This window comes from Manis pentadactyla, chromosome 7 (assembly GCF_030020395.1).
Source record: "Manis pentadactyla isolate mManPen7 chromosome 7, mManPen7.hap1, whole genome shotgun sequence".
Classification (NCBI taxonomy): Eukaryota; Metazoa; Chordata; class Mammalia; order Pholidota; family Manidae; genus Manis; species Manis pentadactyla.
Window position 1 is genome coordinate 143,529,198 of NC_080025.1, and position 27,820 is coordinate 143,557,017.

General features: G+C 43.3%; 2 protein-coding genes across 5 annotated transcripts in view; both read left to right on the forward strand.

Moving 5' to 3' along the window:
* LOC118919541 (GTPase IMAP family member 7-like) overlaps positions 1 to 3,269 on the forward strand; it is a 67,280-nt gene extending 64,011 nt beyond the window's left edge. For both annotated transcript variants that reach the window (XM_036899527.2, XM_036899526.2), the window contains one exon: positions 1,988 to 3,269. In XM_036899527.2, coding sequence (XP_036755422.1) covers positions 2,028 to 2,906 — 879 coding nt within the window. In that variant the 5' untranslated portion in view covers positions 1,988 to 2,027 and the 3' untranslated portion in view covers positions 2,907 to 3,269. The remainder of the gene's footprint in view (positions 1 to 1,987) is intronic.
* LOC118919539 (GTPase IMAP family member 4) overlaps positions 1 to 26,528 on the forward strand; it is a 97,638-nt gene extending 71,110 nt beyond the window's left edge. The window contains exons 1-4 of one of the 3 annotated variants that reach the window (XM_036899655.2): positions 18,835 to 18,891; positions 19,734 to 19,951; positions 21,384 to 21,455; positions 23,551 to 26,528. In XM_036899655.2, coding sequence (XP_036755550.1) covers positions 21,398 to 21,455; positions 23,551 to 24,497 — 1,005 coding nt within the window. In that variant the 5' untranslated portion in view covers positions 18,835 to 18,891; positions 19,734 to 19,951; positions 21,384 to 21,397 and the 3' untranslated portion in view covers positions 24,498 to 26,528. Of the gene's footprint in view, positions 1 to 18,830; positions 18,892 to 19,733; positions 19,952 to 21,383; positions 21,456 to 23,550 lie in introns of those variants that run through there. The other 2 variants (XM_036899654.2, XM_057504913.1) reach the window with 2 other exon arrangements.
* Positions 26,529 to 27,820: the final 1,292 nt, after the last annotated feature.

The following is a 27,820-nucleotide window of genomic DNA, read 5'->3' on the forward strand; positions in this document are numbered from 1 at the left end:
AAAGGTGGTCGTTCGTTTTTCTTTATTCTCCGGTGCCAGCCTCAGGCCTCTGCTCACCGGTCTTTCTGCCCTGTTTCCCTAATATTGGGGTCCCTGTCCCTTTAAGACTTCCAAAAAGCGCTCGCCAAAACAAAGCAGCAAAAAAGCAAAAAAAAAAAAATGGTCGCGCGCTTTTCTTATGTCCTCTGTCGCCCAGCCTCCAGTGCCTGCTCACTGTTCTTGCTGCCCTGTTTTCCCAGAATCGAGGGCCCTGCACTCTGGCCCGGATGGCTGGGGCTGGGTGCTCGGCAGCCCTGGGCTCCGTCTCCCTCCCGCTCTGCCTGCTCTTCTCCCGCCGGGAGCTGGGGGGAGGGGCGCTCGGCTCCCGCGGGGCCGGGGCTTGTATCTTACCCCCTTCGCGAGGCGCTGGGTTCTCTCAGGTGTGGATGTGGTCTGGATATTGTCCTGTGTCCTCTGGTCTTTATTCTAGGAAGGGTTGTCTTTGTTATATTTTCATAGATATATGTTGTTTTGGGAGGAGATTTCCGCTGCTCTACTCACGCCGCCATCTTCCGACCCCTCAGGATAACTTTTAAGAGCCGGTTTCCTCTTCTATGCAGAAGATTTTTAGTTTGATATAGCCAACTTATTTATTTTTGCTTTTGTTTCCTTTGCCAGAGTAGACATATCCAGAAAAAAGTTACTAAAACTGATGTTCACGAGTTTACTGCCTATGTTTTTTTCTAGGGTGTTTATGGCTTCACATCTTATATTTAAGTCTTTAATCCATTTTGAGTTTATTTTTGTGTGTGGTGTAAGATACTGATTGAGTTTAATTCTTTTGAATGTTACTGTCCAGTTTTCCTAAGACCATTTATAGAAGAGGCTGTCTTTTCCCTATTGTATATTCTTGCTTCCTTTGTCCTATATTACCTGACCATATAGGCATGGGTTTATTTCTGGGCTGTCTTATCAGTCCATCTTTTATCCCCATTGATGTGAGAAGTTTCCTTACTGAATGTAAGTGCAACATAATTGAATTAAATATAAACATATAGTATAATCAGTTTGGCCTATTTCTGAGTTTTCTGTTTTTGTTTCATTGTTCTATTTCTCTATGCATGCACCAATACCATACTACCTTAATTTTAGGAATTATCAAGTTTTATTATTGGGTAAAGCTAGGCTTCCCTCATTGTTCCCCCTTTTCTTGATTAAATAGGCTAATTTTATTTTTGTTCATCCAAATGAACTTATAATTAACTATTTTAGCTGCAGGGAAAAGAAAGTGATGACAAAAAACTTTAAATTTATATTTATATAAAATCATGGTAAAGAAGCATCTATTAATTCAAATTTATGAAATGCTTTAAACATAAATCAGTATTGAATTTAGCCAAAGGTCTTTTCAACATCTAGGTCATTTTCTTCTTAATCTCTTATAAACACTATTGAACCACTATTTCGAACCATTACTCAGAACCATTATTTCAGAAAATAGTGTTTATGAAATAAAGCACATTTCATCACACTGTGTTACTTTTTAGTGTCTAATAATTTATTTAGGATTTTTGTATCACTATTCACCAATAAGACATGTCTGTAGCTTTATTGGGGAAATCTTTGTTAGTCTTTGGGATCAGTGCCATAGAACCCTACTTTAACACTGGTGGGATTGCTTCCTAGAAAGAATTGAAAAGAATTTTCCTTCTTTTTATATGATCACAATAGTTTAAGTAGCAGTGAGATTATCAGGTCTTTAAAGATTTAAATGAGTTCCCCTGTGAAACCATCTAGACCTGATACCCTTTTCTGGGGAAAACTCATTAACTACTTCATTACTTCTTCGATAGCAATTAAACTATTCATCCTTCTGTATTTCTGGGATCAATATGGATAATAGAGTATTATGAATTCTCAGGGAGGAAAAGAAAGAAGAAAAGAGGGTTGAAAATGGTTCCCACTTATCTAAATTGACCCCTTTTTTCCTCTCCTTCCCTTCCTGAAGGTCTGTGGGTACCTGAGCCCCAGGACCTCTTGATAGGAACATGGCTGACCCTCAGGACAACACCCTGAGGATCGTTCTGGTGGGGAAAACGGGAAGTGGGAAAAGCGCAACAGCAAACACCATCCTTGGGAAAGAAGTATTTCCTTCCAGAATTGCTGCCCAGGCCGTCACCCAGCACTGTCAGAAAGCATCGCGGGAGTGGAAGGGGAGGAACCTTCTTGTTGTGGACACCCCAGGGCTCTTCGACACCAAGGAGACCCTGAAAACCACGTGCAAGGAAATCAGCCAGTGCGTCATCTCCTCCTGCCCCGGGCCCCACGCCATCATCATGGTTCTGCAGCTGGGCCGCTACACGCCAGAAGAGCAGAAAACCGTGGCACTGATCAAGAGCGTCTTCGGCAGGCCAGCCATGAAGCACATGATCATCTTGTTCACCCGCAAAGATGATTTGGGGGATCAGAGCCTGCGTGACTTTATAGCAGGTGGGGACGTGAAGCTCAGGAGCATCCTCAAGGAGTGCGGGAACCGCTTCTGTGCCTTCAGCAACAGAGCAGGTGACGCTGAGAAGGAAGCTCAAGTGCAGGAGCTGGTAGAGCTGATAGAGAAAACGGTGCAGAACAACGGAGGGGCTTACTTCTCTGACGCCATCTACAAGCACGTGGAGGAGAGGCTGAGACGCCAGGCTGAAGACCTGAAGAAAATCTATGGTGAACAATTAGAAGAAGAACTGAAACTAGTAGAAAAGGAATATGTTCATAAATCAGAGGAAGAAAAGCAGAAAAAAATAAAATTGCTAAAGGAGTACCATGCTGAACAAATAAAAAATATAAGGGAGAAAGCTGAGAAGAATATATTTGGAGATGTTTTGAATAAGATTATGCAGGTACTTTCACGAGTATGGGCTAGGTTTTGGCAGTAATGTCAATCTTGTTATTGAAAGGGCAAGCTCCCAGATTCTATTTCAGCCAATTGGGACCCGGATCCTACCTCAGCCAATCAGGACCCGGATCCTATTTCACCCAATCGGAGCTTGGTCTCTCTCCTCTCACCTCAGCAAGGAGCTCACCCACCACTCTTAGACCCTGCCAATTGACCAGAGCCATGACCTATCACCCCATCAACTACCCCTAGATCCAGCCAATCAGCCAGAGCCATGACCATAACCCCACCAACTGCCCTAGAACCCCATAAAACATTTCTGATATTGAAACTTGCCCTCTTTCTCTGGCATCTTGCCACTGCGTTGGTGTAGATGAGAGATTAAGCTCGACCTAGCTTGAATAAAGGCTCTTTGCTTTTGCATCGGTGTTGGCTCCTTGGTGGTCTTATGGGATTTGCGACTTTGGGCACAACATTTGGGGGCTCGTCCGGGATTCCAGAGACCCCCAGTACTCCAGACCCGGAGGGCCCTGTGCCGGCTGGTGAGTGCACTCAGTTATCTGTCTGTCCTTGTCTACCTGTGTCTCACTCTGTCTTTATCTGTGTCTTACTGTTTTTATTCGCGAATAAGCCTGTATAAGCCTGTAGGAGCTACAATCTGTATCTGGGTCGGCATTGACTTAGGCGGATGCGCTGGCGGGTCGCCATCCAGGGGTCTTGGGAGACGGCCCTTGCCCCCGTCTGGAGGACGAGGTCCTCATCTGTGAGGGAAGTCGGCTGCCGCTGCAGTCCAACAGGCCCTCAACTTACTTTCAGTTTTGCCTCCGTGGCCGTGGCAGATTCTTCTCTGTAGGCGCCAGTGTCCCAGAGAGAAATCAAGGCAGGAAATTATCTTTAATATTCAAGGACCCCTTGCCATCCTACTCCTTTTACTAACCCTTGAGCCCTGGATCATCAAAAGGCTGGTCCAGATTGTCAGAGAGCACGTGGGGGCCGTCCAACTGATAGTCCTCCGTGCTCAATACAAGCCCCTAGTAATCTTGTTACTCCTGCTTACCTTTAGACCATGTATCCTCAATAAACTGATAACTTTAATTAAAGATAGAATTAATACAGTCCAGCTAATGGTGCTAAGACAACAGTATCAGCCTTTATCTCCTTACAACTGCAAAACCTTATTAGACCCATGATTGGGTCCCTTCTTAGGATCCAGAGAAAGCGTGGAATGAAAGGGCAAGCTCCCAGATTCTATTTCAGCCAATCGGGACCCAGATCCTATTTCACCCAATCGGAGCTTGGTCTCTCTCCTCTCACCTCAGCAAGGAGCTCACCCACCACCCTTAGACCCTGCCAATTGACCAGAGCCACGACCTATCACCCCACCAACTACCCCTAGATCCAGCCAATCAGCCAGAGCCATGATCATCACCCCACCAACTGCTCTAGAACCCCATAAAACCTTTGTGGTATTGAAACTCGCCCTCTTTCTCTGGCATATTGCCACTGCGTTGGTGTAGACGAGAGATTGAGCTCGAGCTAGCTCCAATAAAGGCTCTTTGCTTTTGCATCGGTGTTGGCTCCTTGGTGGTCTTCTGGGATTCGCAACTTTGGGCACAACAGTTATTTCTTCTGAATTTTATGATTCGTTATAGCAGTAGATTGTGTTTTCCAAAGATGGCTACAATGTTTTCTATCTCACTTATTCTTCTTACAATCTGACCTTGTTACCCCCTCTATTGAGTTAGTGTCTGTGTCCCCTACCTTGATTATCAATTGGATTTGTGACTGCTTTGATAAATGGCCGGTGGTTGAAGCAAACCCTGTGACTTCTACAGTTAGATGGGAAATGCCTCCCATGGATAGGTGCTCTTGTGGGGGGCTTGCCCTTGGAACTTGGACACCATGTTATGAGGAGATTGCCTATCAAGAGGCCCACAGGAAGAGGATGTGAAGTCACTGGCCCACTCACCTGGCTGATCTTACATCTACCAGCCAGCCCAATGTACCAGGAGCCGTGCAAGGGAGGTAACACCAGTGTGGGTCCTCCAGCTGCCCACTGGGCCACCTCAGATGAAGCTGCAAAGATGAGCCATCCTCACTGAGTTCTGCCCAAGTTGCAGATTCATGAAAAAAATTAATTAGTTTTGTTTAAAGCCACTAGGTTTTAGGATGGTTTGTTATGCAGTGATAACTACCCAGAAGTAAACACCTTCCCTGCCCGTGCCCTGCCACTTCCTGCTCCCACCTGCCCCTCTCCATAATTCCAACAAATTTAACAAGTTACAGAACTGGCATAATCAGGCAATAATATGTTATACAGAATTCAAAGACTCTATTTAGGAAAATTCAAAAACACATCCTGCCTACATGAAGGGTTGGCACCCCTGGAAATGTGCATTCTTCCAGTCCACGTCGGTGAGTACTTTGTTAGTGAGGCTTTGAGCTTCTCTGGAAAGATAGTGCTGCAAGTTGATAAATTCTCATTGTCTTTATTATCTTTCTTTTCTTTTTAAGGTAGCATCCTAACTGTCTCTGATTCTGCCTTAAAATTCTTCTGTGCTGGACACTCTTCATTAGCCTCTGCAGATCCACACGCAGCCCTCCTTGGCCCCCGCTCTTTGCCCCGGGGGGCTGACCTAGGCGGACGACACCAGTGGGATGTCTTGCTCTCTGACTCCTGCTTGGCTTGGCCAATGAGAAGGCCACGCAGGAGACCTCTCGGAGGTGGAAAAGCAGGGTCGGCGGTTCTGTTCTCCGGTCTCTCTGCAGGGTCTCCTCTGATGAGCTGCAACCCCACGCTGGAAGTCAGCCGCTCCCCGGGTGGGCTCTCCACTCCCCTTCCCTGGGTTCCAGCTTTTCACTCACCTCCACCTGGCCAGGGGGAGGATGGAATGTTCTCGTTGTTACTGGCGCTCTGCCTTATTCTTTCCAAGCTCTGTGTCTACACATCGTAGGAAGCCCCTTCACTAGACACTCCTCCAAGTACTTCATTAGAGCAGGCCACCTCTTTTCTGCTAGAATCCTGATTGATAAATGTCATGATACCCCCTTTTTTCTCTTTCAGAGCGCTCCCTGATCTTTATTGCTGTTGTTTAAAAAAAATTTCCCTCTATTGTTTTCTGCCAGCAGAAAAATCTCGCTCTTACCCTCACAAGCTGTGATGTTGGCAGTGAGTAGATGGAAGGCTCTGTCTTGCTCAGGGAACTTCAAAGCTAGAGGGATGACTTTACATCACTTACAATGATTGCAGACCGCCCACAGTCACATTGTTAGAACTGTAGTTGCCCTTTGTTTTGCCCATGAGGGCAATTACTGCACCAGTGAATTTTAGGCAGACAGGTATTAGAGATAACGTCTAGAGGAAATAGGATCCCAAATACCTGCTCATTCTAAGGCTCATCACAAGTGTTATGAATGGAGTAAAGATGACATGGAAGAAAATAACATTTTTTCATGGAAGAACCATTTAAAAGATATTTTCCCTCAGAGACTTGCAGAACGAATATGAATCACGTGTGTCCAGGCCCGTGTCATGGCTGATTGCAAATGCAACTCGATGTCTTTTCTTCCAACCTTACATTCTATTTTAGAAGGTCAAATACATCCAGAGGAAAAATGAGTGAATCAAATAAATTATTAACCCTTTGCTTGACACATGAAATACTGCCCAATTATTGTGACATTCCTTCTATCCCAGTCTTCTCTGAATGTGGTTTTCATAGGGTTCTGAGGACTCTGAATGTTCCATCTGGAGCACGTGCATTATTTCTGCTGTTGTAACATGGGACAGCCATGACCCTAACAGGGAATTTACAGGAGACAGAATTCAGGGCACGGGGTCCACAGCATAGGATGCGCCCACGAGGGTGAGTGGAATGGTGAGCAGGCTTCTTTTGAGAAACAGGTTAGGGGCAGCAGGTAAGACTGTGAGGGGAGGGCAGAGTTGGGAGCAACAGTGTCCAGTTAGGTCTGTGACAAGTCCAACACCAGATGTCACACATAGGGTCCGATGTAAACGTCCTGCGCCCCCCTGAAGGGTGGACTGAAGATTATGGGGATGGCCTGGGTAAATTGCGGCAGGAGAGCAACCACAACCTGTTTCAGCCAGCACGTGCTCATCTCCCCACCGTCGGAAGCTGTATGCTAGATCTCTGCAGTGCCTGCAGGGGAAGCAGCTAGCAGCCAGTTCTGCGAGGGCTAGTCTTCAACTAATTCGGTAGGTGTTTGAAGAGGTCAGGAGGAGAGGACGTTCTGATTTCAGGTCAATAACCCTCACGATGGGCAAATGCTTGGGTTCATCTCTAGAGTAACCGGCTGCCCAGTAAAGGCCATCTGTCTGTAACCCTGACTCAACAAGGGGCCCCACTGCGTGCCCCACCCGGAGGGCGATGCTGCCTCTCCCCGCCAGCCCCGCGAGGCAGCCTCCTGGGCTTTGATGCTGCCAGAGGATGTGACGGGTGGAAGGCAAGGCACTCGTGGGGGGGACTTGCGCTGCGTCCTCTGGGGTTTGGCTTTGGGGCCTGGCGCTCCCGTGGGAAATACAACCTGAAAGGCTGGGCCACGCACTGGAGGGGGCAGTGCCCAGGGAGGAGGCCGTGGCGGAGGCCGTCATCACCTTCATCGACTGGGCAAACGCCCGTGTTTGCCATGAATCGGGCGTGGGCCACACAGGAGGGAGCCAGCCACGCCAGCTCCAAGGACGCCTGGCCAGGAGCCCACCCGAGACCCCCGTGGTGTGCGGAGCAGACCTCTGGGAGTCCAGCTGCCGGAGCTGGAGTTGGAGTGACCCACTGGAGGGGAGACGGGCGTGTCAGTCGGACGTGTAAATCCGGGGGGCTCTCTGAAGAGTCATTAACGGTGCCCCCTGAGGAAAAGAGCCGCCAAGGGCACCTCCAAGCCCCACAGGCCGGGGACGGCCGAGCCATCCTCAGCGCCTCCTTCTCCTCTCCAGCCCTCGGGGAGCCGGGGCCGCGGCGAGCCGCGGGGGGACGGGAGGTGGGAGGGGCGGCGGGAGGAGCCCCGAGGGCGGGAGGAGCCCCGTGCGCCGCTAGCCGCCCCCACCCCCGCCGAGGCCGGCGCAGGAGACGGAGCGGCCCTGCCCTCGCGTGCGCCTCGGGGCTGGTTACGGGGTGGGACGCTCCCCTTAGGCAAACGAGACCGGCAGTGCTTGGAGGGGTTCCTTGCCTGGGCAGAACCTAGCCAAGATTTCTGTCCTGAGGCGCCCCGGGCTGTCTGTTACGTGATCGCATGGTTACAGCGGGGGTGCCTTCCTTGCCGCGGAGATCACCCCAGAGGAGAGCCCCGAGATCGCGACAGCCCTAACTCCTGCGGCAGGCGCTGGGTGCCCGAGTGCCCCGTGGGGGTGGGCGTCCGGGGGCGCTTGGCTCGGGCGGATCCCTGCTGGGAATTCTGAAGCTGCCACATTCCCAGCAGGGGGCGCTGTTTTACGTGTGAATCCCGGGGAGTCCGGCGTTCAGAAGACGTGGAGTGGGGTCTGCAGGGTCTGAAGTGGGCCCTAGTTGCTCAAGGCCAGTCAGAGCCGGGCCTTGACGGGCTATACATCTGCGCCAAAGAGCCCCCAGGGCCGGTGGCCGAGGGGAAAACGGGCGGTAAGGAGGCCCCGGCGGAGACGGGCGTGGCCCCCACGCCAGCGAGCCCGGCTCCCGCAGCCGCCCATGGGATGTCCGCGGCATTCAGATCATTCTTAGCGGTCACAACCTGACCTCTGGACACAGATTTCAGTTCTGACAGTGTCGATCTGGTGGATAGGGTGAAGGCCCACACTTGAAAGCAATACTTGCTGTTAAAAAGACAAAAGGGGGCTGTAATTAGACACTGGTTTCCACTGTGGTTTTTAACTCCGAAGATGACTCTGCCAGAGGTGTTCTGGAGACGCTGTAATGAGCCCTGAGGTCAGAAGGGGCATGTTGGACAGACTGCCACCGTTTGCCCAAGTGATCTGCACGTTGTCCGTGAAGAACACCTAGAAGTTCGTTTGAAAAGTCATCTGTTGAAACGGATGCAAAATTGCATAATTTCTGATATGCTTTTAAAATAGAAGTCTAATCTATGTTTATAAACAAATACAAAAAATGGACTATCTAAGGCAATGGTCCTCAAGTTCTTTCTTCTTGTTAAAAATTATCTTGATTATCTACAATTCTTTCTAAATTGGACTGCACGCTCTGGGATTTGGAATCAACAAACTGCCAGGTTGCAGCAAGTGCTGATGGTCATGAAAAGCCTCCTTTTCTCCGTACTAATCTAGAGCTAAGCTCTGCATCTGGGTCTCAGCCACTCAGATGGTTACATTGGCGGATAGCCACTAAGCTTATCTGTGCATGGCACATAAGTGGTGGCCTGGGGCTGCGGGTAGGTGGTGGGGAGAGGAAATTTTTGCGGCTAATGGATATATCATTATCTTGGTTGTGGTGATGGTTTCACTGATATAGACATTTGTAAAATTTTACTTAGTTGTACACTTTAATTATGTGCAGTTTATTATATGTCAGAAATGCTCCTTCATTTTTGACATTTTTGACAATCTGATATTTTTCAAAATATCTTTTGTCTATTTTAAATTGGGTTATTTGTCTTTCTATTAATGAATTGTAAGAGCTCTTTGTATATTAATGAATATAAGAGTTCTTTGTCAGCTCTTTATCAAATATACATACAAATTCATTGTCAAATCAATATATGCTTTTCTCCCACTTTGTAGTTTGATTTTATTTTTATTATTTGCTTATCTTAAGATGTCTATTTTGCTGATTATTATCCTAATTTGTCCATCCAGAGCTAAATTTTATCTGTAATTACAGTTTTAGCTGCATCTCATAAGCATTGAAATTCAGTACTTTTATTTATGCTTTAGTTCTAAATACTTATCAATTTCTATTACATCTTATTTTATACATTAGTTAAAAACTGTTACAACTTATTTTATCCATAATTTAAAACTGTTCTCCAGTTGCCAAACATATGGCACTTTATTTATTTATCTTTTAATTAGAATATGTTTAGGAAAGATGGTCTATGTCATTTCAAGCTATGAAATGTTTAGAGCATTTCTTATGGGCAACATAAGACCAGTGTTAATAAATGTTCTCTATGTATTTGAAAACAATTGACTGTGAAATTTATGCAATAGTCTACATATGTTCATCAGATTCAGTTTATTAATCATGCTTAAATCTTTGTGTGCTTCTTGATTTTTTTATCTGTCTGTTTTAGCAATGACTGAGAAATGTATGTGAAAATTCATCATCATAAATGTAGATTTGACTATTTTTCTCTTGTGATTCAATAATTTCCTTTATAAATATGATGCCTCTCATGTGGTACATATATATAAAACCATTTTTTATCTTGATGCATAGAACTATTCACACCTGATGAACAGGTGAGCCCTGACCTCACTATTGAACATGCACTGCTTTTTTCCCTCTTGATCCTCTTTACCAGACTCTCTGATTTTCTTTCTTACATAAGTGTACATTTCTTACATTTTATAATTTAAAAATTTATTCCTTTTTAAATTTTCTACCCCTTCAAGGACCACTGAAAGATCCAGAAAGGCAGGGATCTTTACTATTATTTGCTGATGTATCCAGTTGCCTAGGACAGTGCCTGACACATAATAGGCTCCCAGTGATTATTGAATGAAAAGCCTTTTAGTTTGATATTTCATTTGTTTGTTTATAATTTGATTGCTATTTTTACCTATTCTCCTGCTTTCAGCCTTTCTCTAGAATCATGTTTTAGATTTGGATTTCTTTTTTAATCCACTCCAAAAACTTTTTTTTTTAACTGAAACCTTTGGAGCATTTGTGATAATTATAACTTGTGATCTATTTGGGCACATATATAAAATTTTATTTTTTTGTTTTCTACATGTCCAACCTGTTCCATATGTTTTTCCTTCTTCTTTGTTGTTTAATTTTGATTACCTGGGTATTTTTTTCACATTCTATTTTTTCTCTATTACTTTGGAAATTATATACACTTGGCCTAATTTTTTAGTGGCCACTCAGTGATTACCATAAATATTCTAAACTCACTGTGGGGAAAATGGAAGTTCCTCTGACCAAGATCCCCACCTGACCCTAAACTACTTGGCGATGTAACTGGCCTCCTGCTAGGCTACTGCTCCCACACCCATAGGAATTAAGCTATTACTGACTGAGTCACTGTCCAAAGAGCTCTTGCTCTGGGCAGAGGCAGAAACGAAGGAGGATTAAGGACCTGCAGACTGATGCAGATGTGATTCTAGTGCTTGACCTATTGCAGGGAGAATAAAGCTGGCTATAAACCCTTTCACCCCAAGAACGTGCCATTGTCATTTCTTGGTCTCACTGAATCCACAGTGAACTTGCCCAGGGCTGAAACCCTCAGACAAGACACTTACCAAAGTCTAAAATCAATCTATAATCTTCTTCTGCAACAAATTACTTTAGAATATTTCAATTCCATTTCCACCCTCCACCCTATCTATTTATTTTGTGTGTTTTAATTTAATTTAATTTTTTTAAACCCTAGAAAGCACTGCTATTATATTACACAGTTTACGTTTGTTCAGATGTGTCTCTTTTTCTTTCCCATTTCCGACGGACTCTCTGGGATTCCTTTCCTCTTGCCTCAGATCCCTTCTTTAGAAATTAATGAGGCTTTGGTGAGGCTCAAATGAGGCCGTGCCAGTGGCAAGACCTCTCAGTCTCTGTCATCAGAAGTGTGGTTACTTTTTTTGCTCTTATTTTTGACAGCTATTTTCCCTGAGTATAAAATTTTAGGTTGATTGTTATTTTCTGTCAGCACATTGAAAAATCTGCTTCTGCCGCCTTTTGGTTTCCTTTATCACCATTAAGGAATCAGCACATTCCAACCATCTCTTCTTCAAGGTCATCTATCTATTCTTTCTGGCTACTTTCAAGATATTCTCTGCTTTGATGTCCTATAGTTTCACTCTTACATGTTAAGGGGTGAATTCTTTCCTAATTATGCTCGTCAGGATTTTTTAAATATATGGATCGATGAGTTTCATCAGGTCAGAAAAGAATTCAACAATCATTGCTTTAGAGATGTTCTCTACCCTAGTCTCTTCTGCTTTCTCTCTATAAGCACCTTTAAATTGCATTCTGACTTTTTTTTTCAAATCTATCATCCAGCTCACTAATTAGAAGCCACTGACTTCTACATCAGCCTTTGTGGAGGAAGTAGCTACTAGCCCTTTGGGGTTCACGGTAAAAGTTCCCTATTAGACTGCCCCCTGGAGTCAGCCCTCACTTCTGATTCATTTTCATGTCTGTGGCTTTAAGAAGCAAAGAATAATTTCTGCGGAGTTGGCCAAATATCCTCAGAGTGACTGCCCGCTGCTGCACTCCACTTAGCAGCCAGGTTTCCGCCTTCACTTAGCTCCATGTCTGAGACAACTTCTTTTCTTGCCTGCTCACTTATGCTTTTAAGAAAATATTCATAATACTTGCAATATTTTTAGTTGAATTCAGTGGGAGATTTAATCATCTAGATTCCTGAGAGAGAAGTTTATTTGTATTTGTTTGGTTAGTTTTTGTCCTGTTTATGGTTTTGTTTCCTGAGTTATTGGTTCTCTACAGTTTGTGCCGATCCATCTCTTTAGGGTTGTGTGTTTTTCTGCTGTTGTTCTGTTTATCTTCCTCTCTTTTCTCTCTCATAATGTTGTCTCCAACAACAACGCTATGATTGCCTTTTCATAGATGAGAATAAATAATTAGAAAAGCTTCCTGGAAGTTCCAGGTCACTGGGGAGGGTTGTGACTGTGGGGTCACCTGAGGTGACAGAGCAGGACAGACTGTCATACAGAGGGAACCCTAAATGCCAGAAGGCAGAGGTTTTACTCTGGAGATGTTCTCAGTTAGAGAACCCTCTCATTACACACTTGCGAAACAGGAACAAAAACTAACCAAACAAAACAGAAGAGAACATGTTCTGAATTAGGGGCATGGGAAGGAATCAGGGAATCGATCGTTTTTCATCCTGGCATCTTCAACTAATGCCCTACTTCCAGCCCTGCAGCTCTTTCCACTGTGGCTGAAATTTATGAGGCCAAATCTCCCCAAGGAGCTCCAGTCAAAACTCTGTGGCCACCTCAGCTGTAGCATCTCTGAAATCATGTTGGCTGCCCCAGTGCATCCTTCTTCTCCCTGTCTTCCAGAAACTTGTTGAGACCTCTTGTCACTGGATCCCATGCTCCCAACTTCTCTCTGACTTCATGGTTTCATTAGGGTTTTCAGAAAGAGAGGAAGTCTGTGGTCTACAGTTTGTGCTAATCCATGCTCCAGAATGGTGAGTGAATGGCCAGTTTGCGATCTTGACTCTGAAATGTTTTGTTAAATAGAAATAAAATATAGTAAGAGAAAGGTGCAAACTACTTTTACATATTTGCATTTACACAGAATCATCTGTGGCCATGCACAACTTGGAAAGAGAGACACTCGAATACAAATTTCGAGTTACTGCAAAATAAGCAATACTTCGTAAAAAAATTGACCTGTGAAGTTTTCTATAAGCAGTGTAGGCTTTTAAAGCTCCATTGTTAGGACTCTAAAAGGCAGGCACAGGCAGGACAGCCTTCCCCCCCTAACTGCACTGTCCTCTTTACTCAGCACAAGACAGAGCTGTGACCACTTAATTAGGCCTCCTCTGCAGGGCTGAGGCCATGTGAACATTCTGTGCAGAGTAGGACATACAGGCCTTGCATCTTAACGTGCACATCCTGGAAAGTGACCACAACTATATGTGACAGATAAGACAGAAGGTGATGGTGGTGGTGGAGACACGGAGGAGCGTTGCTGTGCGTAGGTAAATCTACGGCATGCATTCTTGTCCTTCCAACAAGATTCTGAGAAATAGGCTAACACCTGCTGCAGACCACAGACTTCTGGGGACTGTGCAAATCATCCTCTGGTCTCTTCACCACGTAATTTCTAGTGAAATGGTACAGGTAAATATCCTACATGCATAAGAAGTATGTGGGCTGAACAAAGGGCGCCAAAATAGCAGAAAGAGGAAATGCACAAAAAAGCAGAAGTTGTCAAAAACCAAACTGCACGAACTTCAAAATGTGAAGAAATAGACTCCCTCTCTTCATGGGAAGAGGTACAAATTCAGATTGTAAAAGGACATGGACACGGGTACTGTGACAACCTGTGGCCAGTTTTACAATCAATCTCCCACAACTGATTATCCTAGTTACATTCAGTTGTACCTCTTCAGCATTACTGGATTTTAATCTAAATAAAATAAGATTTATTCATTTTTAGAGTAATTCAATAATCAATCAAAAAATATTTCCAACAAGTCTTGATATTTCCCATTAACTTATATATGTGCATAAATGTTGCAATGTATATTTGTTTTATTTTTACCTTTTGACCTACTTCACCCATTTCTTCCACCTCCACTTCTGGCCACCACCAGTCCCTTGTCTGTATTGATGAGCTTGGTTTTTTATTTTAGATTCCACTTATAAGACAGATCATATGGTGCTTGTCTTTCTTTGTCTGACTTGATTCACTTAGAATAATGCCTTTGAGGTCCATCCATGTTGTCACAAATGACGAGATTTTGTTTTTGTTTTAATAGGTGAATAGTAGTCCTTTGTGTATGTGTGTATCACAACTTCATTATCCATTATCCATCAGTGGAGACTTAGGTTGTTTCTATATCTTGGCTACTGTAAATAATGCTGAAATGAACATGGGGGTGAGGATATCTTTTTGAATGAGTATTTTAATTTTCTTTAGATAAATACCCAGAGGTGGAATTACTGGATCATATGGTATTTCCATCTTTACTTTTTTGAGGATCCTCTGTACTGTTTTCCATAGTGGCTGCACCAGTTCACACTCCCCCCAGCAGTGCACAATGGTTCCCTTTCCCCTACATCCTTGCCAATGCTTGTTATTTCATGTCTTGTTCATACTAACCATTCTAATGGGTGAGGTGATATCTCATTGTAGTTTTAACTTGCATTTCCATGTTGATTAATAATGTTGAACTTCTTTTCATCTACCTGCTGGCCATCTGCATGTCATTTTTGGAAGATTTTCATGTCTTCTGACCATTTTTAAATAAGATTTTTTTTTTACTGTTTAGTTGTGTGAGTTCTTTATATATTTAGATATTAGTCCCTTATCAGATATATGATTTGCAAATATTTTTTCCCATTCAGTAGGCTGCCTTTTTATTTTGTTGACAGTGTCCTTTGCTGTACAGAAGCTCTTTAGTTTGATGTAGTCCCACTTGTTTATTTTTGGTTTTTGTTGCTTTTGCTTTTGATGTCAGATTAAAAAAATCATCTCCAAGACCTATGTCATAGAGCTTACTGCCTATGTTTTCTTCTAGGAGTTTTTTGGTTTTTGGTTTTACATTAAAATATTTAATGTATTTTGAGTTAATTTTTGTGTGTGGTATCAGATAGTGGTCCAGCTTCATTCATTTGCATGTCGATACCCAGTTTTCCCAACACCATTTATTGAAGAGACTGTCTTTTCCCTATTGTATGTTCTTGGCTCTTTTATTGTCATTTATTGTCATAAATTAATTGACAATATGTGCATGCATTTATTCCTTAGCTCTCTATTCTGTTCCATTGATCTATGCATCTGTTTTCATGCTGGTACCATACTGTTTTGGTTACTGTAGCTTTGTAGAAGAGTTTGAAATCAGAGAGCATGACGCCTACAGTTTTGATCTTCTTCCTCAAAATTGCATTGGTGATTCAGGATTTTTGTGGTTCCATACAAATTTTAGGATTATTTGTTCTGTCTCTGTGAAAAGTCGTTGGAAATTTTGATATGGGATTATATTGAATCTGTAGATTGCTTTGGAAAGTGTGGACATTTTAACAATATTGTTTCTTCCAACCCATGAGCACAGAGTATCTTTCCATATATTTGTATTGTGTTCAATTTCTTTATTGTCTCTTAGTTTTTAGGATACAGATCTTTCACTTCCTTGGATAAATTTATTCCAAGGTATTTTATTCTTTTTGACACATTTGTAAATGGGATTGTTTTCTTAATTTCTCTTTCTGATGATTCATTATTAGTGTATAGAAATTCATCTGATTTTTGTGTATTGATTTTGTATCCTGTAATTTTTCTGAATTCATTTGTTAGTCCTAACAGTTTTTTGATAGCATCTTTAGGGTCTTCTATGTATAATAAATCTGCAAAAAGTGACAGTTCTTCATTCACCTGGCTGTACAGTTTGATGGATTTTGGGAATTTTCCACAGTTGTATCACGATACAGAGCAATTCCATCACCTAAAACTTTTCCTCATTGCCTTTTGGAGTCAGTCCTCTCCTCTAACCCCTCATCCCAAGCAACAGGTAATCTGCTTTCTATTACTGTAGTTTGGCCTTTTCCAAAATTTCATATGAATATAATCTATAAGATGTAATCTTTTATGGTCTCTTTCACTTAGCTTTTTTTTAAGGGTGCATCCATGCTATGGCATGTGTTTTTTTTGTTCTGTTTCATTGCTGACTAGAATTCTATAGCCTGTGTATTAGTTTCCTATGGCTGTTATGACAAAGTACCACAAATTGGATGATTTTAAGCAACAGCGATTTCTTTTCTCACAGTGCTGGGGACTAGAAGTCTGAAATCAAGGTGACCTCAGAGCCCTGCTCTCTCTCTGAGCTCCAGGGGAGAATCTGTTAGCTCCTTTCTTAGCTTCCGGTATTGGCAGCAATCCTTGGTGTTCGCTGACTTGCAGGCCCATCACTCAGGACTCTGCCTCTGTTGTCACATGGCATTCTCCTCTTCCTCTAAGGATGCCAGTCACACTAGATTAAGGATCTACTCTGCTCCAGGATGACCTTGTCTTAACAAATTACATCTCCAGGGGACCTGTTTTCAAATAAGAACACATTCTTTAAAAGGACTTTTGTGTCTATTTTCATCAGGGATATTGGTCGGCAGTTCTCTTTTCTTGTGATGTCTGCACCTGGTTTTGGTTTCATGAGAGCCTTGGTCTCATACAATGAATTACAATATGTTTCTTTCTCTTCTGTTTTCTGAGTTTGTGTTAGATTGATATTATAAAATTTTTTCCTTAAATGTGCAATGAAATTCACCAATGAATTCGTTTTGCCCTGAAGTTTTCTTTGCGGGAATGTTTCAAATTACAAATTTGATTTTTTATTTGATAGAGGGCTTTTCAGATTTTATATTTCTTCTTGACTCAGTATTGCTAATTTGTGCTTTTCAGTGAATTTATCTATTTCATCTATATAATTAAATTTATTGCCATTAGGTTTTTTAGTACAGTCCATTATTTCCCTTTAATGTATATTAGATTTGTAGTGATATCCCTTCTTCCATTCCTGATATTGGTTATTTGTATAATTTAACCCTTTTTCTTCATTCATGTAGGTAGAATCTTGTCAATTTTGTTGCTTATTTTCAAAGCATCAGCTTTTGTTTTCATTACTGTTTTTCTGTTCTCCATCTCATGATTTTTTCCTCTGTGTTACTGCCTTCATTTTTCTTACTTTAGATTTGATTTGCTGTTCCTTTTCCAGTTTTTAAATTTGATATCTCAGATGATTATTTTTAGATTGTTTTTCATTTCTAATATAAGCCTTCAAAGCTAGAAATTTCCCTCTACACATTGCTTTACTGTGAAAGCATTTAGCCCAAACGTGTGTCATAAATGTAAGCTGTAACAGAATTTTCCTATATTTGGTTATCCTGTAACCCAAATAAAGAATACTTAAGTAACGGCCTGGGAGTTTAATAGTACTTATAATAACTAATATATTTTATGTCAGTTTCTGCTTTTACTCCTATAATTAAATACAAACCTTCTATCTAGGCTTCAACTATAGAAACTAAATATAAACCCGCCCTTTCTCTCTAAGTCACCCACGTCAAAGTCGTAGAGATGAACTCCCACCCTGCCTCTTCTGAGGAACCTGCATCTGTCTGTCTCACCTAGGGACTGAGCCATCCTTGTTATTTAGTGTATATTGTTCCGGAATGTTTTTAATCCTCATTGCTAGTGCATGGTTTATCCTACTGCCCTGTCCCCTGCTTTAGGGGAGTTCTGCTGTGCTTATAGACAGAGAATAACCACATGCTGTCCTCAGAGAAATTTATGTCTGCTCTCTTACCTTAACCTAAATTGTTAGCAGTTTCTATAATTACTAAAGCCCTATGCAGCTCTGAAGTCTCAGTTATAGGGTATAACTGCAAATTGACACCCCTTTTATAATGGGATCCCTGTCTGTGGAGAACTGGGACCCACCCCTACCCCCATTATAGTACTCTCACTGGCTCCATTTTTGAGGTCGATAGGGTCAGATGTCAGTGGTTAGACTAATACAAATGATTCTAGAACCATCTCACAGGGTGACTTGGGCACATCCTAATAAGTGAGATGAAGATCAGCTCGTCCCTCTGGCTTCTAGCAGATGATTAGGCCTGAAAATAACAGCGTTCTCTCTCCCACATCACTGGGGAGGAGTGGCGGTGGCAGCTGCCCCCCTGACTCAGGCCAGAAGCACAGGGGGTGAATATGGGGCTGGAAGGCCTGTTGTGCTGAGAAGTGGGTCCAGGGTCCATGCAGCTTTCAAATTAGCTGGACGCTCTCTGGTTGTGACTCATCAGTTTCTTCCAGAATTTCACAACATGACCCATATTTGTCCCTCCCTATAGAATCTTTGCATGGTCTAATATGGTAGCTACTAGGAAGACATGGCTATTTAACTTAAAGTTAATTAAAATGAAATCAGATTAAAAATTCAATTCTACAATCACACACAGCCCATGTTGTTAATGGTCACCACATTGGACCATGCAAAACAATTCCATAATTGAGAAAGTTCTATTCAAGCAGCGAGATGATTAAGTGGTAGGCCTCTTGTCTGAACGAGTTTGGATAGCTCCTCCCCTCACTTCCTCTCCCCTCCTCTTTCTCAATACCTTGGCTTAGCATTGATTCAGACTTAGACAAAGGAGCAGGACCCAGATTTTCCAGGTAGGAGAATAGGGGAGCTGGCAATATTTGGCTGGGGAGGCTGGTGTCTGTGGGGGTTGCATGGTTTGGTGGAGAAGAGTCTTCTCCTCTGGGTCTGTATCAAAAGCCCCTGCAAACTTGCTCTCAGAATACGTTATTTGTTGGTTCCTGTTTCCTGTTTTTGCTGGCTTTAGGTTGTAATATGTTTTGAAGTCTGAGCCCTACAAATTAATGTCTTTTTCAAGGATGGTCGCTCAGAGGATACTTACACACATAATGATTTCTTTCATCATTTGTAGAATTTATAAATAAACTTGAAGTTTTCAGGGATGGAGTTGAGGGTGAAGAGCTCTGGCGTGTGTAAGCAGCTCAGCTGGGCATGCCTCCCACTCAGCCCGCACACGGGTCCTGGTCCGAGGCTCTGTTACCAGGGAACTGGCTGTTCAGAGCTGCCTGTTGGCAACCTGCCCGCTCAGGGACAGTCTTACTGGGCTGCACCAGCGTTGGGGAAGGGGACCATTAGGAGGTAGGAGGAGGGAGATGCCACCCCAGCTTCCTCTCTGCAGTTCAGGAGCAGCTGTGGACTGGCCGACGCTTGTTCTTTGGCAGTGAGAGATGAGCTCAGCCACCTAGGCCGGTGCCTACAGACGTGCCGTCCTCTGGTTTTCCATCTGAATTGGGCTAAACCATACAGTATTACAGAATGAAGAGAGAGCCCATGTGCCTGAAGGAGGACCTTAAGAAAACACCCACAGACCTTCTGTTTTCCTATCTGACATCCTACCCCTCTCCTAATACCACTCACCCACATCAGTTTGGTGGCTGAAGCTAATTTTTAAAAATTCTGTGATCTCTCTTCCCAGTTCACAGGAAGCTGTTTCCTACCCCCTATCCTTAAAGGATAGAGCGATAACTCTTCTTTCAGAAGAAGTGTCTGGCTTTCTAACAGTGTTTCAAGTTTGTATTTGATGGCTTCCTATCAGATGAGCCTGCCCTTAACAACTAGTATTTTCAGACTGTCCTAGTTGAAGTCTGTTCCAACTGGAGTTCTCCAAGTGGCTTTCTCCACTGCCAAACATTGGTAGGTAGCAAGGAAAGAAAACATTTAATGTAAAACCATGTCCCTATAACATTAAGCACTGATTAATAAGGAGGGTATAATCTTTTCCACAGATCAGATTTAGGCTGGATATATAAAGGTCAGTTAGAGAGGGGGCAAGAATCAGGGTTTTTTTATAATCAAAATTTACTTATTTAACAAATATTTATTGAGAACCACTCCTTGTCAAGTATTGTTCTTGCCCTCAGGGAATAAAGGGAAATACAAGACACAAATGGTTCTTACCACCACAAAGCTTACAGCTTAAAGGGAGAGAGCAAAAAATTAGAGAGGCCACTTATGGGAAGATGTAAAACGCCTTTGTGTATGATGAGCACAGACAGCAAGCAGACCACCCCAAAGCTGTAATGTCGGCTGGTGCTGGTGCTGGTGGCGGGGGACGTGGCGGGGAGAGGTGTTGGAGAAACCCTTTCTGGAGAAGTGACAGAAAGCTGAGGCCTGGGGGCCGAGCAGGAATGAGCTGCGCATTGGATTGGAGTGGGAGTTCCAACGAGAGGGAACTCCTCCAGGAAGTGCTGAACATTGGCCGCAGCTTGGAGGATGTAGGAACACTGAGGAGGCCAGTACGGCGAAAGCCTTTTGAGAACGTAATTAATTGCTCATGCAGGGCCCTATGGACCATTCCAAGGATTTTGAACTATTTGAGAAAAAGCAATAGGCGGCCATTAGGGAATCGAAACAAGGGCGGGGGGAATCAAGTTTTAGTTTTAAAAAAGTATCTGATTGTAAAGTAGAAAAGGTCTGAAGATGAGATGATCAGTTAGAAGCCTGTTCCATTGCAAGCAAATGAGACTGGGTTGGATTAACATGAAGATAAGGAGAAAAGGACAATTTTGTATTTGTTTTGTAAGTAAAAGCAACGGGATTTGGTAATGGACTGATGAGCCAGTGAGGAAAGAAGAGGTGTAGACAACCACAAGGTTGTGTATGAGCTGCTGGCTGAACGGGGGTGCCGTTTACTGAAAAGGGGACAGATTCATTTATGTGATCTGGAGACAGAACAAGAAGGTCAAGGGCTCCATTTGGGCTGAGTTCTGGTTATGATGCCCATGAACTTGCCAGGTGGACAAGCTGAATGGGGTCTAAAAGTCTGGAACTCTGAGGGAGGTCCAGGCTACAGATTATATATAAATGGCATTCAAAGTAGTAACTCACTGAATGGGGAGGGGGGCATGCCCAAAACCAGTGCTGAGGAAACGCCTAAGCGTTTATGTTTAGGTAGAGAAAAAAGACCAATCGGAAAATGGACAGCTGAGAAGTATTGGTGAATAGCAGAAGAGACATAAAGTAGCAAATTTATGGCAAAAAAAAAGAAACTGTTGGCTGCATGAGGTGGAGATTTCCAGTTATTCTCCAGTTCCCTAAAGTGGCATGTTTGTTTCTTTGTGTGCAGGAATTCACAGTACAATGGCTGCCCAATTCTGGGGGACGAGTTCCAAGCCCAGCGAGCCCAGCACCAGCCACGGTGAGTGTGCGCTCCGGGCTCCCCCTGCCAGGCTGCAGCAAACCCCATTCCCAACCCCACTTATTTCCTCTTTCTTTACTCCACTCTTCCATATTTCTCAATCCCCTACACTTTCTCCTCAGGATGTAGCAAAACAGTGTAGGGGAAGAGGGATTAAAGTATTCTGATTGATCCCAGGCTTGATGAGGCATTTTTCCTACTTCCTGTAATGTGTACACACCAGAACAGCAGTGTTCTGAGTTTCTGGAAATTTCCTTCTCTCATTCCAGGATTCTGGCTGTCAAATGTGGGAAACGCTGCCTTAGGGATGTTTTCGCTAATCCCTGCCTTAGCAAAAGCGTCCCGTAAAGTGTGTGAGAGGTGGGGATCAACTACAGATTTGTGGGGGTTCTGCAATCTCTCTCCTCAGTTGGAGTGATATTTTTAAAAGATGACTCCAACTTTCAGAATAGACTGAAGGGGACAAAATGGAAGGAGAGAGACCAGTCGGGAGACCACTGAGACGTGAGTGGCGATGGTGGCTTGGGCCAGGATGATGGAGAAGCAGGCAGGTTTGTGGATGGAGCCCAGAGGACTTGCTGATGGGCTGGATATGGGAAGTAATGGAAAGAGAGGAATCAAGGGCAATTCCTAGATTTTTGTCTGAGGAACTGGGTGAATGATGATGATGGCTCGGAAAAATAAAATGCCATTTATAACAATGTCTATAATGTTGTAAGTGTGATAATGAATGCATTATCCCAAAGAAAAAAACAGATGGTTGTACGTAGGGTTTCTCATGCAAGAATCAGTCCACTGGCAGGGTCGGTCTGCCTCCTCAGAGAAACAGGCTCTCAAATGTGACTGTCAGTTGTCTTCAACTCCAAGAATTACTGAATACAAATACAGCAAGAGCTGGGTAAATGATCTGGTGTTTAACCTGAGGCACGGTTACTTTGAAAACAGTTCCGTTGCTATGCTATGCTGCTCTGATATCAACCACCAGTTTCTGTAGGAAGTAGAAGGTGCCTAATTAACCAAGTGGAACTAAGAAAGTATATAACTCTACTGATGCTAATCTGGCTGAGTTTTTTATTTTTCTTTTATTATGTATCAAGGAATTTTATAGTGTTAAAACCCAAAATGTGACTGAGTAAATTTGAAGATCTAATTGGCTTTATTAAGCAATTCATGAATCAGGCAGCATCCTCTCTAGAGAGATGTTCTGTTGAACTGCAGAGAAGGAAAGGTTTTTAGAGGCAGAGAGGGAGTGCAGAAAAGGGAATTATTAGCGAAGGACCCAGTGTTTTAGGCAAGGTTGTCCTTTATCGGTGGGTTTCGGAGAGCAGACCAGAAAACCCCATGCCGATGGGTTAAAGGTCACAGTTCTGTGCTGAGATGGCAGTTAAGTCAGGGATTGTCTTGGTTTGCTGGCAGGGCCATTAACATGAATGGTTCCATCCTTGGGCCTGTGGTTTTCTAACAACAGTAAGTCCAGAGAACTGTTGATATTTTCTGACTATAATTCTTCAGCACATTTAAAATATAAAAACTCACTGGATTTCTCAGCTAAGGTCACTAAGTTTAAACATGAGATATTCCGTTCTCCTGTGGGTCACAGTCCCTGACAGAATGGTTTCTGGGCAGAATACAAAGGGGTCGCTGGGTCTTTCCTCGGGGCAACCTTTTTCTACCTTGCAGGATGGTAGAAATGGTGGGTTGTCTAGCCCACCTACCTAGCTTCTTAATGGGAGGAAGAAAAGTTCCATTTTGAATATAAATCGTGCGTGTGAGGGTTGGGGGGGATCCCCTACTGCGATGTCCCAGAGTCAGATGCGTGTCCCTTCCTGAGCCAAATGGTGAGGAACCGGCTGCAGCTCAGAGTTCGCTCTGAACCCATTGTCTTTCCTCCCCACCGGGCTGCTTAGCTATGAAAGGTCAGAGTAAGAAGCCCAGGGGAACCCAGAAAGTCTTTGTGTGGCTCCCACCTACTGCCGGACTCCGCGTGAGTGCAGAGGCAGCCCAGGGAGGTCCGGGCCGCGGAGGAGGGCGCACGGCCGCCCTGCGGGGAAACAGTGGCTGGTCCCCCCTAACGCTCTGGCTTTTGCCTCCTCAGTCCCAGGGCTTGGAAACCAGTACCCCAGAGATTCACAACTGAGACTTGTCTTAGTGGGTAAGACTGGAGCCGGGAAAAGCTCCACAGGGAACAGTATCCTCAGAAAGAAAGTGTTTCGCTCTGGCATCTCCTCAAAATCCATCACCAGGACCTGCGAGAAAGGGAGCTGCCCGTGGAACGGGAAGGAGGTCGTGGTGGTGGATACGCCCGGCGTGTTCGACACCGAGGTGCCGGATGCTGACACGCACACGGAGATCGCTCGCTGCGTGCTGCTGACCTCCCCGGGGCCCCACGCTCTGGTCCTCGTGGTCCCGCTGGGCCGCTACACGCCGGAAGAGCACAAGGCCACCCAGAAGATTCTGCAGATGTTCGGAGGCGGAGCTCGGAGGCACATGATTCTCTTATTCACCCGGAAGGATGAGTTGGGGGGCTCTAGTTTCTATGATTACTTGAAGGAAGCGCCGCAGACCATTCGAGAGCTGATGGGCCAGTTCCAGGATCACTACTGCCTGTTCAACAACAGGGCCCTGGGCGACGAGCAGGCGGCGCAGCGGGCGCAGATGCTACAGCTGGTGGAGCGCGTGGTGCGGGAGAACCGCGGGCTCTGCTACACCAGCCCGCCGTTCCAGAGGGCCGAGGAGGAGATCCAGAAGCAGATCCGGGAGCTGCAGGAGCATTACAGGGCAGAGCTGGAGAGGCAGAAAGTGCAGATCAAACTGGAGTACGAGGAGAGAATCCGCAGCCTGGAGGACGAGCTGGAGCAGCAGAGGCGGCGGGCGCAGATGGAGGGGGAGCTGGCAGAGAGGGAGACGGCCTGCGCGCTGCGGCAGCGCGCCGCCAGGGCCCAGGTGGAGAGCGAACCCAGGGTCCTGGACGTCATCCTGAGAGCGCTGGATATACTTTCCACCAAGATCATTTCCCATGTTCTGTCGCGTCTGTTTCCGTAAGGGTGAACTTAATGAAAACCCGTCCGAGGTTCCCGCATATTCTTGGGGGCTCTGCCCCCACGTAATCACGCAGAGCGCGCTGGTTTCTGCCCCTCAGGCTCTCGGGACTGGGGAGTGGACTCCAGTTCAATGTTGCTAATTGGTAGATGGTTGATTAATTTAACAGGTGACAGACTAATTCCCAATTTGTGAAACTAAAAAGCAGAAAATACCGATGCCCCTTACGTTATGATTTTTCCCCAGAGACACAGAGAAGAGAAATGCAAGGCTTCAAACTTTCTCCATTTATCCCGAGTAAAAGTTCCTCCTCTAGATTCTTTATAGACTGGCAGATATTCTCCCCGCTGTGGCTTCTACTCACTTACTGCCTTTAGAACCATAGTGATCATTTGCCCGTATGGTTTGTTAGATCAGTTCTTGGCACTGTCAGTGAAGATGCTTATAAAAGTCTTTCTTGCATAAATTTGTTTGATTACATTTTAACAGAAGCATTCAAATGATTTCTTGTCATCTGCCCATGAAGAAGAAAGAATTGTCTGGAAAAACAGATCTTACTTAACTAAGTGAAATGCCAGAAGGAGCAAAAGACAGAGATTCAACAGATAAGAATACAATGTTTGGTGTATTCTGAGGTATCTGTAGAAACTCTTCGACCAACCTCAGTGTAACCAGTTCTCTGGTTTTCTTGTGAAACTGGCTGTTGCCTCCCTACCTCCATCACCCCGCACCTTGATTGCTCACTGCTTGGCCAGTCAACCACATGCTGCTCCCCCAGCCCAGTTGAATTTGTTTGCTTATTGTTACTATAATAAAACTTTTCTATTCCCTCCTATTTGTGCAAAACTGGATTTTAAAAAAAATACCACTACTACTTCTAAGAACACAGGGATGAATTTCCTTTTTGGTAAAAGTTCAAAATGATTTTGGACGAGTCTTGGTTTACCCTCAAGACATCTCTCTTTCTCCTTTTCCCTGGAAGATTTGAGGCATGTTTTCAACCCTTCTGCCAGTCGGGGACCACATTCTTCTTGGATTAATTCATTATGGACTGATAGAAATTCCATATAACCAAGGTTTCTGAGACCTTTCTGGTTTTCCTGGTGCAGAAATTCCCTTTAATATATGGGTAACAATAGTTGAAGTCCTTATCCCCTGCTGTGCTTTTCTACTGGGTACTTTGCACCTAATAATTTCTAGGGTTTCTCAAAGTACATTTCCATGTTCTGCCAACATATATGATAGTCATACGTGATTTATGCCAACTCTCCTTATTCTACCATCTTGGAAACTGGCTTCTCCATTCCCCAAGCCATTTTCTCCAAATAGGACAACAATTTCCCCCAAACATAAATGAATTAGGATGGTATATTTAATAAAAGTTAGACTGTAGACTTAATAGCAAAGGCTCAAGGAGAAGAGAAGGACCACACAAAGAAGTTCACAATTCCTTCAGAAATAGTCACTCAGAGTGAGACAGATTTGGTTTCACTCTGCCAAATTTAGGCTTACTTTGGGGTCTATTGTTTTCATCGGACTTGTAGTCAAAATTCAGAGATACAAATTTAACATTCTATTGTACTGTCACCTTCTGTAAGCAAATATTTAACCAAAGAGGCACATATACCTCCTAAGAAAAGTAAATACAGGTTTAATCTGAAAAGAAGTCTTTAATGTGATCATTCTTCTCTGTGTAAATGCATTCAATTATTCTTACCCTTGCATTCAGGTTAATGCTGCAAAGGAAAAGGTTCTGTTTCTAAGAAGCAGTGAGGAGATTAGAAGCCCATGTGAAATGCCCCAAGAGCAGTGTTACCCATTTGTTTCCAGGGCAGAAAGCAGACAGAAGGTCCTTGATAAATACTATACATTGTGATTAATGCAATAAGAGAACAAGGCATGTGGCATGTTCCCTTCTCTCAAGAGCTTAGCATAGTAATTTGGAGATTCATCCAAGCCATGTAAATAGCTTGTTTTTTTATTGCTGAGTAGTATTCCACCTTATGGATGTACCACAGTTAGTTGATAATTTCTTTCTTTACTTATTCTTATCTTGTCCAATTGCATTGGCTAAAACATCCATTATTAATATTGAATATTGGTGGATGGACATGCTTGCTTTGTTCCTGGATATGCCTTCAGTGTTTCCCAGTTAAGTAAGTGAGATACTGGATACACTACATTATACAGTAATATATAATGTGCATTTGTGTATGTGGTGTATAATCATATTAAGCAAGCATCCCCCAGTTACTATTTTTTGAGAGTTTTTATCATGAATGGCTATTGAATTTTGTCAAAGGTTTTTAAAAATCATCTATGGGAATAACCTTATGATTCTTTCTCCTTAAATCTATTAACAAGGTGAATGATACTAATAGGTTTCCTAATAATGATCCAATTTTTCATTTCTGATTTAAATCCCATTTGGACATGATGTACCACTTTCTTAATTTGGTAGTGTAGGTTTATTTGCTAATACTTTGTTCAGTATTTTTGTATTGCTATTCATGGAGGTATTGGCCTATAGTTTTATCTCTTTACACAGTCTTTATCAGGTTTAGGCATCAATGTTCTACTTGTTTTGAGAAAGCAATTAGGAAATTCCCTTCATTTTCAATGCTCTGGGACTAAATGGACTTTGAAGGCTTGGAAGAATTTTCATGCAAAACAATCTGGCCCTGGCGCTTACTTTTTGGTGTGGCTCCTTAATAGCTTTCTCTATTTCTTCCATGTAAACTGGTCTATTTAAATGTTCTCTCTCTAATGGAGATATTTTTGCTAATCTGTTTCCTAGGAAATTATCCATCTTATCTAGGTATTCAAATTTATTTGCAAAGGGGGGGTCCCTTAAATCAAAAAAAATTCTTCTATTGTATTTCCTCTTACCATTTTGAAAACCTTATTTGTGCCCTTTCCCCTTTTTTTTTTCATGAATTAGTTAATTGGTAGTTTGTCTATTTTCCATTCTTTTCAATAAGCAAGAATTTTGATTCATTAATTATGCCTAATGTTTCTTATTCTCTTCTACATTAATTATTGTTTATATCTCTATTATTTCTGTACTGTGTTTTCTTTGGTTTTACTTTATTGTGCTTTCTGTCTTTTTTTTGTTTGAGGTGATAATTTAATTCATTTATTTTCATTCTTTTATTTTTATTGAAGAAGTGTTTGGCACAATTAATTTTCCACTGATCATTTATTTTTTAAAAATTTCATTGAAGTATAGCTGATACACAGTATTATATTTGTTTTAGGTGTACAATATAGTGATTCGACAATTATATAAATTACAAAATGCTCACTACAATTGATAAATGTAGTTT